The sequence below is a fragment of the Coregonus clupeaformis genome, unplaced genomic scaffold, assembly GCF_020615455.1.
Source record: "Coregonus clupeaformis isolate EN_2021a unplaced genomic scaffold, ASM2061545v1 scaf0556, whole genome shotgun sequence".
Classification (NCBI taxonomy): Eukaryota; Metazoa; Chordata; class Actinopteri; order Salmoniformes; family Salmonidae; genus Coregonus; species Coregonus clupeaformis.
Genome location: NW_025534011.1, coordinates 197,949 through 212,500, shown reverse-complemented (window position 1 = coordinate 212,500; position 14,552 = coordinate 197,949). Strand labels below are relative to the sequence as shown.

At 49.6% G+C, this 14,552-nt stretch overlaps 1 protein-coding gene across 1 annotated transcript in view; it reads left to right on the top strand.

Moving 5' to 3' along the window:
- The window catches only part of caskin1 (CASK interacting protein 1), a 121,363-nt gene that overhangs the window by 38,915 nt on the left and 67,896 nt on the right, over positions 1-14,552 (top strand). Inside the window, exon 10 of the mRNA XM_045215921.1 lies at positions 12,956-13,204. Coding sequence (XP_045071856.1) covers positions 12,956-13,204 — 249 coding nt within the window. The remainder of the gene's footprint in view (positions 1-12,955; positions 13,205-14,552) is intronic.

Genomic DNA, 14,552 nt, shown 5'->3' with positions numbered 1-14,552 from the left:
TGTCATATATAGAGGTGTCATATCTAGTGGTGTCATATCTAGTGGTGTCATACCTACAGCTAGTGGTGTCATACCTACAGCTAGTGGTGTCATACCTACAGCTAGTGGTGTCATATCTACAGCTAGTGGTGTCATAGCTAGTGGTGTCATATCTACAACTAGTGGTGTCATATCTAGTGGTGTCATATCTACAACTAGTGGTGTCATATCTAGTGGTGTCATAGCTAGTGGTGTCATAGCTAGTGGTGTCATATCTAGTGGTGTCATATATACAGCTAGTTGTGTCATATCTAGGGGTGTCATATTTACAGCTAGTGGTGTCATATCTACAACTAGTGGTGTCATATCTAGTGGTGTCATATAACCAACTAATGATGTCATATCTAGGGGTGTCATATTTACAGCTAGTGGTGTCATATCTACAACTAGTGGTGTCATATCTAGTGGTGTCATATATTCAACTAATGATGTCATATCTAGTGGTGTCATATCTATAGCTAGTGGTGTCATATCTAGAGGTGTCATATCTGGTGGTGTCATATATAGGGGTGTCATATCTACAACTATTGGTGTCATATCTACAGCTAGTGGTGTCATATCTACAGCTATTGGTGTCATATCTAGAGCTGTCATATATAGTGGTGTCATATCTAGGGGTGTCATATCTACAACTAGTGGTGTCATATCTACAACTAGTGGTGTCATATCTACAGCTAGTGGTGTCATATCTACAACTAGTGATGTCATATATAGAGGTGTCATATCTACAACTAGTGGTGTCATATATAGAGGTGTCATATCTACAACTAGTGGTGTCATATATAGAGGTGTCATATCTACAACTAGTGATGTCATATATAGAGGTGTCATATCTACAACTAGTGGTGTCATATATAGAGGTGTCATATCTACAACTAGTGGTGTCATATATAGAGGTGTCATATCTACAACTAGTGGTGTCATATCTAGTGGTGTCATATCTACAACTAGTGGTGTCATATCTACAGCTAGTGGTGTCATATCTAGTGGTGTCATATCCAGTGGTGTCATATCCAGTGGTGTCATATCTAGTGGTGTCATATCTAGTGGTGTCATATCTACAACTAGTGGTGTCATATCTACAGCTAGTGGTGTCATATCTAGTGGTGTCATATCTAGTGGTGTCATATCTAGTGGTGTCATATCTACAGCTAGTGGTGTCATATCTAGTGGTGTCATATCTAGTGGTGTCATATCTAGTGGTGCCATATCTAGTGGTGTCGTATCTACAGCTAGTGGTGTCATATCTACAGCTAGTGGTGTCATATCTAGTGGTGTCATATCTACAACTAGTGGTGTCATATCTAGTGGTGTCATATCTACAGCTAGTGGTGTCATATCTAGTGGTGTCATATCTAGTGGTGTCATATCTACAACTAGTGGTGTCATATCTAGTGGTGTCATATCTAGGGGTGTCATATCTACAGCTAGTGGTGTCATATCTAGTGGTGTCATATATAGGGGTGTCATATCTACAGCTAGTGGTGTCATATCTAGTGGTGTCATATCTAGGGGTGTCATATCTACAGCTAGTGGTGTCATATCTAGTGGTGTCATATCTAGAGGTGTCTGTCTGTCTGTTTTTTTTTATGTTTGTCTGTTTTGTTTCACATATGCTGATTAGCCTCCCTCCCTCCCTTTCTCCCTCCCTCCCTCCCTCCCTCCCTCCCTCCCTCCCTCCCTCCCTCCCTCCCACCCTTCCTCCCTCCCTCCCTCCCTCCCTCCATCCCAACAGCCTTTCTCTATATCCTCTCCCTTTACCAGCTCAGCTCCTCACTCTTCTCCTTCCTGTCTGTTGTTTCTCTACAGCTGATATGAACACAGCCAATCTGTAATGATACCATACAACTACCATCAGCTGACCCTCTGTAATGATACCATACAACTACCATCAGCTGACCCTCTGTAATGATACCATACAACTACCATCAGCTGACCCTCTGTAATGATACCATATAACTACCATCAGCTGACCCTCTGTAATGATACCATATAACTACCATCAGCTGACCCTCTGTAATGATACCACACAACTACCATCAGCTGACCCTCTGTAATGATACCATACAACTACCATCAGCTGACCCTCTGTAATGATACCACACAACTACCATCAGCTGACCCTCTGTAATGATACCATACAACTACCATCAGCTGACCCTCTGTAATGATACCATACAACTACCATCAGCTGACCCTCTGTAATGATACCATACAACTACCATCAGCTGACCCTCTGTAATGATACCATACAACTACCATCAGCTGACCCTCTGTAATGATACCATACAACCACCATCAGCTGACCCTCTGTAATGATACCATATAACTACCATCAGCTGACCCTCTGTAATGATACTATATAACTACCATCAGCTGACCCTCTGTAATGATACCATACAACTACCATCAGCTGACCCTCTGTAATGATACCATACAACTACCATCAGCTGACCCTCTGTAATGATACCATACAACTACCATCAGCTGACCCTCTGTAATGATACCATACAACCACCATCAGCTGACCCTCTGTAATGATACCATATAACTACCATCAGCTGACCCTCTGTAATGATACTATATAACTACCATCAGCTGACCCTCTGTAATGATACCATACAACTACCATCAGCTGACCCTCTGTAATGATACCATACAACTACCATCAGCTGACCCTCTGTAATGATACCATACAACTACCATCAGCTGACCCTCTGTAATGATACCATATAACTACCATCAGCTGACCCTCTGTGATGATACCATACGACTACCATCAGCTGACCCTCTGTAATGATACCATACAACTACCATCAGCTGACCCTCTGTAATGATACCATATAACTACCATCAGCTGACCCTCTGTAATGATACCATATAACTACCATCAGCTGACCCTCTGTAATGATACCATACAACTACCATCAGCTGACCCTCTGTAATGATACCATACAACTACCATCAGCTGACCCTCTGTAATGATACCATATAACTACCATCAGCTGACCCTCTGTGATGATACCATATAACTACCATCAGCTGACTCTCTGTAATGATACCATACAACTACCATCAGCTGACCCTCTGTAATGATACCATACAACTACCATCAGCTGACCCTCTGTAATGATACCATACAACTACCATCAGCTGACTCTCTGTAATGATACCATATAACTACCATCAGCTGACCCTCTGTAATGATACCATACAACTACCATCAGCTGACCCTCTGTAATGATACCATACAACTACCATCAGCTGACCCTCTGTAATGATACCATATAACTACCATCAGCTGACCCTCTGTAATGATACCATATAACTACCATCAGCTGACCCTCTGTAATGATACCATACAACTACCATCAGCTGACTCTCTGTAATGATACCATATAACTACCATCAGCTGACCCTCTGTAATGATACCATACAACTACCATCAGCTGACCCTCTGTAATGATACCATATAAGTACCATCAGCTGACCCTCTGTGATGATACCATATAACTACCATCAGCTGACCCTCTGTAATGATACCATACAACTACCATCAGCTGACCCTCTGTAATGATACCATACAACTACCATTAGCTGACCCTCTGTAATGATACCATATAACTACCATCAGCTGACCCTCTGTAATGATACCATATAACTACCATCAGCTGACCCTCTGTAATGATACCATATAACTACCATCAGCTGACCCTCTGTAATGATACCATACAACTACCTTCAGCTGACCCTCTGTAATGATACCATACAACTACCATCAGCTGACCCTCTGTAATGATACCATACAACTACCATCAGCTGACCCTCTGTAATGATACCATAAAACTACCATCATCTGACCCTCTGTAATGATACCATATAACTACCATCAGCTGACCCTCTGTAATGATACCATACAACTACCATCAGCTGACCCTCTGTGATGATACCATATAACTACCATCAGCTGACCCTCTGTGATGATACCACACAACTACCATCAGCTGACCCTCTGTGATGATACCATATAACTACCATCAGCTGACCCTCTGTAATGATACCATACAACTACCATCAGCTGACCCTCTGTAATGATACCATATAACTACCATCAGCTGACCCTCTGTAATGATACCATACAACTACCATCAGCTGACCCTCTGTAATGATACCATACAACTACCATCAGCTGACCCTCTGTAATGATACCATACAACTACCATCAGCTGACCCTCTGTAATGATACCATACAACTACCATCAGCTGACCCTCTGTAATGATACCATACAACTACCATCAGCTGACCCTCTGTAATGATACCATACAACTACCATCAGCTGACCCTCTGTAATGATACCATACAACTACCATCAGCTGACCCTCTGTAATGATACCATATAACTACCATCAGCTGACCCTCTGTAATGATACCATACAACCACCATCAGCTGACCCTCTGTAATGATACCATACAACTACCATCAGCTGACCCTCTGTAATGATACCATACAACTACCATCAGCTGACCCTCTGTAATGATACCATACAACAACCATCAGCTGACCCTCTGTAATGATACCACACAACTACCATCAGCTGACCCTCTGTAATGATACCACACAACTACCATCAGCTGACCCTCTGTAATGATACCATACAACTACCATCAGCTGACCCTCTGTAATGATACCATACAACTACCATCAGCTGACCCTCTGTAATGATACCATATAACTACCATCAGCTGACCCTCTGTAATGATACCATATAACTACCATCAGCTGAACGTCTGTAATGATACCACACAACTACCATCAGCTGACCCTCTGTAATGATACCATACAACTACCATCAGCTGACCCTCTGTAATGATACCATACAACTACCATCAGCTGACCCTCTGTAATGATACCATACAACTACCATCAGCTGACCCTCTGTAATGATACCATACAACTACCATCAGCTGACCCTCTGTAATGATACCATACAACAACCATCAGCTGACCCTCTGTAATGATACCACACAACTACCATCAGCTGACCCTCTGTAATGATACCACACAACCACCATCAGCTGACCCTCTGTAATGATACCATATAACTACCATCAGCTGCTCCACACACCACTACTCCAGAAACAACAGCCAAGCCCATTGTGTGTGTGTGTGTGTGTGTGTGTGTGTGTGTGTGTGTGTGTGTGTGTGTGTGTGTGTGTGTGTGTGTGTGTGTGTGTGTGTGTGTGTGTGTGTGTTTCACTGATCATTGAATCGGTCTTCCCAAAGCATAAAGTGAGCATGAAGTGAGTAATTACAGATGCCCAGCACACACACACACACACACACACACACACACACACACACACACACACCCCCCTCCACACACCCACCCATCCCTAGGGTACATAGTGTATGTAAGGCAGCTGTGTTCAGAGGGAGAACAGTTACTTACTGTCCTCTCCTCTCCTCCTTCTCCTCCCTCCTCTCCTCCTTCTCCTCTCTCTATCCCAGTCACAGTAGACTCTATTCTCTCTCCTCCTCATCTCTCTCCTCCCTCCTCTCCTCCTTCTCTCTCTCTCCTCCATCTCTCTCCTCCATCTCTCTCCTCCTCCATCTCTCTCCTCCTCCATCTCTCTCCTCCATCTCTCTCCTCCTCCATCTCTCTCCTCCTCCATCTCTCTCCTCCTCCATCTCTCTCTCTCCTCCATCTCTCTCCTCCTCCATCTCTCTCCTTTTCCATCTCTCTCCTCCATCTCTCTCCTCCATCTCTCTCCTCCTCCATCTCTCTCCTCCTCCATCTCTCTCCTCCATCTCTCTCCTCCTCCATCTCTCTCCTCCTCCATCTCTCTCCTCCATCTCTCTCTCTCCCATCTCTCTCCTCCATCTCTCTCTCCTCCATCTCTCTCCTCCTCCATCTCTCTCCTCCTCCATCTCTCTCCTCCATCTCTCTCCTCCTATCTCTCTCCTCCATCTCTCTCCTCCTCCATCTCTCTCCTCCTCCATCTCTCTCTCTCTTCTCCATCTCTCTCCTCCATCTCTCTCCTCCTCCATCTCTCTCCTCCCTCTCTCTCCTCCTCCCTCTCCCTCATCCATCTCTCTCCTCCTCCATCTCTCTCCTCCATCTCTCCTCCTCCATCTCTCTCCTCCATCTCTCTCTCCTCCATCTCTCTCCTGCTCCATCTCTCTCCTCCATCTCTCTCCTCCTCCATCTCTCTCCTCCATCTCTCTCCTCCTCCATCTCTCTCCTCCATCTCTCTCCTCCATCTCTCTCCTCCTCCATCTCTCTCCTCCATCTCTCTCCTCCTCCATCTCTCTCCTCCATCTCTCTCCTCCTCCATCTCTCTCCTCCATCTCTCTCCTCCATCCTCTCTCTCCTCCATCTCTCTCCTCCATCCATCTCTCTCCTCCATCTCTCTCCTCCATCTCTCTCTCCTCCATCTCTCTCCTCCTCCATCTCTCTCCTCCTCCATCTCTCTCCTCCATCTCTCTCCTCCATCTCTCTCCTCCATCTCTCTACTCCTCCATCTCTCTCCTCCATCTCTCTCCTCCCTCCTCTCCTCCTTCTCTCTCTCTCCTCCATCTCTCTCCTCCATCTCTCTCCTCCTCCATCTCTCTCCTCCTCCATCTCTCTCCTCCATCTCTCTCCTCCTCCATCTCTCTCCTCCTCCATCTCTCTCCTCCTCCATCTCTCTCTCTCCTCCATCTCTCTCCTCCTCCATCTCTCTCCTTTTCCATCTCTCTCCTCCTCCATCTCTCTCCTCCATCTCTCTCCTCCTCCATCTCTCTCCTCCTCCATCTCTCTCCTCCATCTCTCTCCTCCTCCATCTCTCTCCTCCTCCATCTCTCTCCCCCTCCATCTCTCTCTCTCCTCCATCTCTCTCCTCCATCTCTCTCCTCCTCCATCTCTCTCCTCCATCTCTCTCCTCCTCCATCTCTCTCCTCCATCTCTCTCCTCCTCCATCTCTCTCCTCCATCTCTCCTCCTCCATCTCTCTCCTCCTCCATCTCTCTCCTCCTCCATCTCTCTCTCTCCTCCATCTCTCTCCTCCATCTCTCTCCTCCTCCATCTCTCTCCTCCATCTCTCTCCTCCTCCATCTCTCTCATCCATCTCTCTCCTCCTCCATCTCTCTCCTCCATCTCTCCTCCTCCATCTCTCTCCTCCTCCATCTCTCTCCTCCATCTCTCTCCTGCTCCATCTCTCTCCTCCATCTCTCTCCTCCTCCATCTCTCTCCTCCATCTCTCTCCTCCTCCATCTCTCTCCTCCTCCATCTCTCTCCTCCATCTCTCTCCTCCATCTCTCTCCTCCTCCATCTCTCTCCTCCATCTCTCTCCTCCTCCATCTCTCTCCTCCATCTCTCTCCTCCTCCATCTCTCTCCTCCATCTCTCTCCTCCTCCATCTCTCTCCTCCATCTCTCTCCTCCATCTCTCTCCTCCTCCATCTCTCTCCTCCATCTCTCTCCTCCATCTCTCTCCTCCTCCATCTCTCTCCTCCATCTCTCTCCTCCTCCATCTCTCTCCTCCATCTCTCTCCTCCATCTCTCTACTCCTCCATCTCTCTCCTCCATCTCTCTCCTCCATCTCTCTCCTCCATCTCTCTCTCTCCTCCATCGCTCTCCTCCTCCATCTCTCTCCTCCATCTCTCTCCTCCTCCATCTCTCTCCTCCATCTCTCTCCTCCTCCATCTCTCTCCTCCATCTCTCTCCTCCTCCATTCCTCTCCTCTCTCCATCCCATCCTCCCTCCCTCCTCTCTCCTCCATCTCTCTCCTCCTCCATCTCTCTCCTCCTCCATCTCTCTCCTCCATCTCTCTCCTCCTCCATCTCTCTCCTCTATCTCTCTCCTCCCTCCTCTCCTCCTCCATTCCTCTCCTCTCTCCATCCCATCCTCCCTCCCTCCTCTCTCCTCCATCTCTCTCCTCTCTCCATCCCATCCTTCCTCCCTCCTCTCTCCTCCATTTCTCTCCTCCTCCATTCCTCTCCTCTCTCCATCCCATCCTCCCTCCCTCCTCTCTCCTCCATTCCTCTCCTCTCTCCATCCCATCCTCCCTCCCTCCTCTCTCCTCCATCTCTCTCCTCCTCCATTCCTCTCCTCTCTCCATCCCATCCTCCCTCCCTCCTCTCTCCTCCATCTCTCTCCTCCTCCATCTCTCTCCTCCTCCATCTCTCTCCTCCATCTCTCTCCTCCTCCATCTCTCTCCTCTATCTCTCTCCTCCATCTCTCTCCTCCTCCATCTCTCCTCCTCCATCTCTCTCCTCCATCTCTCTCCTCCCTCCTCTCCTCCTCCATTCCTCTCCTCTCTCCATCCCATCCTCCCTCCTCTCTCCTCCATTCCTCTCCTCTCTCCATCCCATCCTCCCTCCCTCCTCTCTCCTCCATCTCTCTCCTCTCTCCATCCCATCCTCCCTCCCTCCTCTCTCCTCCATTTCTCTCCTCCTCCATTCCTCTCCTCTCTCCATCCCATCCTCCCTCCATCTCTCTCCTCCATTCCTCTCCTCTCTCCATCCCATCCTCCCTCCCTCCTCTCTCCTCCATCTCTCTCCTCCTCCATTCCTCTCCTCTCTCCATCCAATCCTCCCTCCCTCCTCTCTCCTCCATCTCTCTCCTCCATCTCTCTCCTCCTCCATCTCTCTCCTCCATCTCTCTCCTCCCTCCTCTCCTCCTCCATTCCTCTCCTCTCTCCATCCCATCCTCCCTCCTCTCTCCTCCATTCCTCTCCTCTCTCCATCCCATCCTCCCTCCCTCCTCTCTCCTCCATTCCTCTCCTCTCTCCATCCCATCCTCCCTCCCTCCTCTCTCCTCCATCTCTCTCCTCCTCCATTCCTCTCCTCTCTCCATCCCATCCTCCCTCCCTCCTCTCTCCTCCATCTCTCTCCTCCTCCATCTCTCTCCTCCTCCATCTCTCTCCTCCATCTCTCTCCTCCTCCATCTCTCTCCTCTATCTCTCTCCTCCATCTCTCTCCTCCTCCATCTCTCCCCCTCCATCTCTCTCCTCCATCTCTCTCCTCCCTCCTCTCCTCCTCCATTCCTCTCCTCTCTCCATCTCATCCTCCCTCCTCTCTCCTCCATTCCTCTCCTCTCTCCATCCCATCCTCCCTCCCTCCTCTCTCCTCCATCTCTCTCCTCCTCCATTCCTCTCCTCTCTCCATCCAATCCTCCCTCCCTCCTCTCTCCTCCATCTCTCTCCTCCTCCATCTCTCTCCTCCATCTCTCTCCTCCTCCATTCCTCTCCTCTCTCCATCCCATCTTCCCTCCCTCCTCTCCCCTCCATCTCTCTCCTCCATCTCTCTCCTCCATCTCTCTCCTCGTCCATTCCTCTCCTCTCTCCATCCCATCCTCCCTCCATCTCTCTCTCCTCCATCTCTCTCTCTCCTCCATCTCTCTCCTCCATCTCTCTCCTCCATCTCTCTCCTCCATCTCTCTCTCTCCTCCATCTCTCTCCTCCATCTCTCTCTAACCTCCATCTCTCTCCTCCTCCATCTCTCTCCTCCTCCATCTCTCTCCTCCATCTCTCTCCTCCATCTCCCTCCTCATCTCTCCTCCTCCATTCCTCTCCTCTCTCCATCCCATCCTCCCTCCCTCCTCTCTCCTCCATCTCTCCTCCTCCATTCCTCTCCTCTCTCCATCCCATCCTCCCTCCCTCCTCTCTCCTCCATCTCTCCTCCTCCATCTCTCTCCTCCTCCATCCCATCCTCCCTCCCTCCTCTCTCCTCCATCTCTCTCCTCCTCCATTCCTCTCCTCTCTCCATCCCATCCTCCCTCCCTCCTCTCTCCTCCATCTCTCTCCTCTCTCCATCCCATCCTCCCTCCCTCCTCTCTCCTCCATTTCTCTCCTCCTCCATTCCTCTCCTCTCTCCATCCCATCCTCCCTCCCTCCTCTCTCCTCCATTCCTCTCCTCTCTCCATCCCATCCTCCCTCCCTCCTCTCTCCTCCATCTCGCTCCTCCTCCATTCCTCTCCTCTCTCCATCCCATCCTCCCTCCCTCCTCTCTCCTCCATCTCTCTCCTCCATCTCTCTCCTCCTCCATCTCTCTCCTCCATCTCTCTCCTCCATCTCTCTCCTCCTCCATTCCTCTCCTCTCTCCATCCCATCTTCCCTCCCTCCTCTCCCCTCCATCTCTCTCCTCCATCTCTCTCCTCCATCTCTCTCCTCGTCCATTCCTCTCCTCTCTCCATCCCATCCTCCCTCCATCTCTCTCTCCTCCATCTCTCTCTCTCCTCCATCTCTCTCCTCCATCTCTCTCCTCCATCTCTCTCTCTCCTCCATCTCTCTCCTCCATCTCTCTCTCTCCTCCATCTCTCTCCTCCTCCATCTCTCTCCTCCTCCATCTCTCTCCTCCATCTCTCTCCTCCATCTCCCTCCTCATCTCTCCTCCTCCATTCCTCTCCTCTCTCCATCCCATCCTCCCTCCCTCCTCTCTCCTCCATCTCTCTCCTCTCTCCATCCCATCCTCCCTCCCTCCTCTCTCCTCCATTTCTCTCCTCCTCCATTCCTCTCCTCTCTCCATCCCATCCTCCCTCCATCTCTCTCCTCCATTCCTCTCCTCTCTCCATCCCATCCTCCCTCCCTCCTCTCTCCTCCATCTCTCTCCTCCTCCATTCCTCTCCTCTCTCCATCCAATCCTCCCTCCCTCCTCTCTCCTCCATCTCTCTCCTCCATCTCTCTCCTCCTCCATCTCTCTCCTCCATCTCTCTCCTCCCTCCTCTCCTCCTCCATTCCTCTCCTCTCTCCATCCCATCCTCCCTCCTCTCTCCTCCATTCCTCTCCTCTCTCCATCCCATCCTCCCTCCCTCCTCTCTCCTCCATTCCTCTCCTCTCTCCATCCCATCCTCCCTCCCTCCTCTCTCCTCCATCTCTCTCCTCCTCCATTCCTCTCCTCTCTCCATCCCATCCTCCCTCCCTCCTCTCTCCTCCATCTCTCTCCTCCTCCATCTCTCTCCTCCTCCATCTCTCTCCTCCATCTCTCTCCTCCTCCATCTCTCTCCTCTATCTCTCTCCTCCATCTCTCTCCTCCTCCATCTCTCCCCCTCCATCTCTCTCCTCCATCTCTCTCCTCCCTCCTCTCCTCCTCCATTCCTCTCCTCTCTCCATCTCATCCTCCCTCCTCTCTCCTCCATTCCTCTCCTCTCTCCATCCCATCCTCCCTCCCTCCTCTCTCCTCCATCTCTCTCCTCCTCCATTCCTCTCCTCTCTCCATCCAATCCTCCCTCCCTCCTCTCTCCTCCATCTCTCTCCTCCATCTCTCTCCTCCTCCATCTCTCTCCTCCATCTCTCTCCTCCTCCATTCCTCTCCTCTCTCCATCCCATCTTCCCTCCCTCCTCTCCCCTCCATCTCTCTCCTCCATCTCTCTCCTCCATCTCTCTCCTCGTCCATTCCTCTCCTCTCTCCATCCCATCCTCCCTCCATCTCTCTCTCCTCCATCTCTCTCTCTCCTCCATCTCTCTCCTCCATCTCTCTCCTCCATCTCTCTCTCTCCTCCATCTCTCTCCTCCATCTCTCTCTAACCTCCATCTCTCTCCTCCTCCATCTCTCTCCTCCTCCATCTCTCTCCTCCATCTCTCTCCTCCATCTCCCTCCTCATCTCTCCTCCTCCATTCCTCTCCTCTCTCCATCCCATCCTCCCTCCCTCCTCTCTCCTCCATCTCTCCTCCTCCATTCCTCTCCTCTCTCCATCCCATCCTCCCTCCCTCCTCTCTCCTCCATCTCTCCTCCTCCATCTCTCTCCTCCTCCATCCCATCCTCCCTCCCTCCTCTCTCCTCCATCTCTCTCCTCCTCCATTCCTCTCCTCTCTCCATCCCATCCTCCCTCCCTCCTCTCTCCTCCATCTCTCTCCTCTCTCCATCCCATCCTCCCTCCCTCCTCTCTCCTCCATTTCTCTCCTCCTCCATTCCTCTCCTCTCTCCATCCCATCCTCCCTCCCTCCTCTCTCCTCCATTCCTCTCCTCTCTCCATCCCATCCTCCCTCCCTCCTCTCTCCTCCATCTCTCTCCTCCATCTCTCTCCTCCTCCATCTCTCTCCTCCATCTCTCTCCTCCATCTCTCTCCTCCTCCATTCCTCTCCTCTCTCCATCCCATCTTCCCTCCCTCCTCTCCCCTCCATCTCTCTCCTCCATCTCTCTCCTCCATCTCTCTCCTCGTCCATTCCTCTCCTCTCTCCATCCCATCCTCCCTCCATCTCTCTCTCCTCCATCTCTCTCTCTCCTCCATCTCTCTCCTCCATCTCTCTCCTCCATCTCTCTCTCTCCTCCATCTCTCTCCTCCATCTCTCTCTCTCCTCCATCTCTCTCCTCCTCCATCTCTCTCCTCCTCCATCTCTCTCCTCCATCTCTCTCCTCCATCTCCCTCCTCATCTCTCCTCCTCCATTCCTCTCCTCTCTCCATCCCATCCTCCCTCCCTCCTCTCTCCTCCATCTCTCCTCCTCCATTCCTCTCCTCTCTCCATCCCATCCTCCCTCCCTCCTCTCTCCTCCATCTCTCCTCCTCCATCTCTCTCCTCCTCCATCCCATCCTCCCTCCCTCCTCTCTCCTCCATCTCTCTCCTCCTCCATTCCTCTCCTCTCTCCATCCCATCCTTCCTCCTCTCTCCTCCATCTCTCCTCCTCCATCTCTCTCCTCTCTCCATCCCATCCTCCCTCCCTCCTCTCTCCTCCATCTCTCTCCTCCTCCATTCCTCTCCTCTCTCCACCCCATCCTCCCTCCTCTCTCCTCCATCTCTCCTCCTCCATTCCTCTCCTCTCTCCATCCCATCCTCCCTCCCTCCTCTCTCCTCCATCTCTCTAACATGTTACCGTGTTGATTGATTTGTGATTTCAGGTTTTTTTGTTGGTTTCATTTTCTTTTCTTTCTCTTACATGTTTTGTTTTTGTTTGTTTTTGTTTGTTTGTTGTTGTGTCATCGTCATGGTGATCGTATCTAGGTTTGCCGAGCACAGTCATTAACACCCAACAGTTTCAAAAGATACAGCTCGTTCCTACGCCGACGGTCGCCCCCGCCAACTCAGCGGTCATCAACGGCAACGAAAGCACTTTCCATCAGTTCCATATCCTGCCTCCTCCGCCTCCTCCTCCTCCACATACCCATCAGCCACTGCTTCCACTATTCACTTCCTTTGGCTATAACAGGTCGCCCGTGACGACCCCGGGGGACACCCCCTCCACCCCCCCAGGTACACGCCCCCTCACACATTATTATTATTATTATTATTATTATTATTATTATTATTTATATTATTTAAATTATTATTATTATTATTATTATTATTGTTGTTGTTATTGTTATTATTATTATTATTATTATTATTATTTATATTATTTAAATTATTATTATTATTATTATTATTATTATTATTATTATTATTGTTGTTATTGTTATTGTTATTATTATTGCTATTATCCCCAAAGCTTTAAGGGGCGATGATTATTTAACTATTATTATCTAACTATGATCTAATATCTGATTGGATCACTCTCACCTCTCTGAGAGCTCAATCTGGTGAAGTCATCCCTTGGGGTTTTCGGTAAACAGTAGTTTATATCCTGGTTTAACTTGTGGTATATTTAATCTGTTACAGTTTAAGTTGTGGTTTATTTAATCTGTTACAGTTTAAGTTGTGGTTTATTTAATCTGTTACAGTTTAAGTTGTGGTTTATTTCATCTGTTACAGTTTAAGTAATTTTTTCTGTTGTTGCTGTTGTCACCCCATCCCTTTAGAACAAGGGTTACAGTGTGGAGGAGAGTGTTGCTGTTGTCACCCCCATCCCTTTAGAACAAGGGTTACAGTGTGGTGGAGAGTGTTGCTGTTGTCACCCCCATCCCTTTAGAACAAGGGTTACAGTGTGGTGGAGAGTGATGCTGTTGTCACCCCCATCCCTTTAGAACAAGGGTTACAGTGTGGTGGAGAGTGTTGCTGTTGTCACCCCCATCCCTTTAGAACAAGGGTTACAGTGTGGTGGAGAGTGTTGCTGTTGGCACCCCCCATCCCTTTAGAACAAGGGTTACAGTGTGGTGGAGAGTGTTGCTGTTGTCACCCCCATCCCTTTAGAACAAGGGTTACAGTGTGGTGGAGAGTGTTGCTGTTGTCACCCCCATCCCTTTAGAACAAGGGTTACAGTGTGGTGGAGAGTGTTGCTGTTGTCACCCCCATCCCTTTAGAACAAGGGTTACAGTGTGGTGGAGAGTGTTGCTGTTGTCACCCCCCATCCCTTTAGAACAAGGGTTACAGTGTGGTGGAGAGTGTTGCTGTTGGCACCCCCATCCCTTTAGAACAAGGGTTACAGTGTGGTGGAGAGTGTTGCTGTTGTCACCCCCATCCCTTTAGAACAAGGGTTACAGTGTGGTGGAGAGTGTTGCTGTTGTCACCCCCATCCCTTTAGAACAAGGGTTACAGTGTGGTGGAGAGTGTTGCTGTTGTCACCCCCCATCCCTTTATAACAAGGGTTACAGTGTGGTGGAGAGTGTTGCTGTTGTCACCCCCATCCCTTTAGAACAAGGGTTACAGTGTGGTGGAGAGTGTT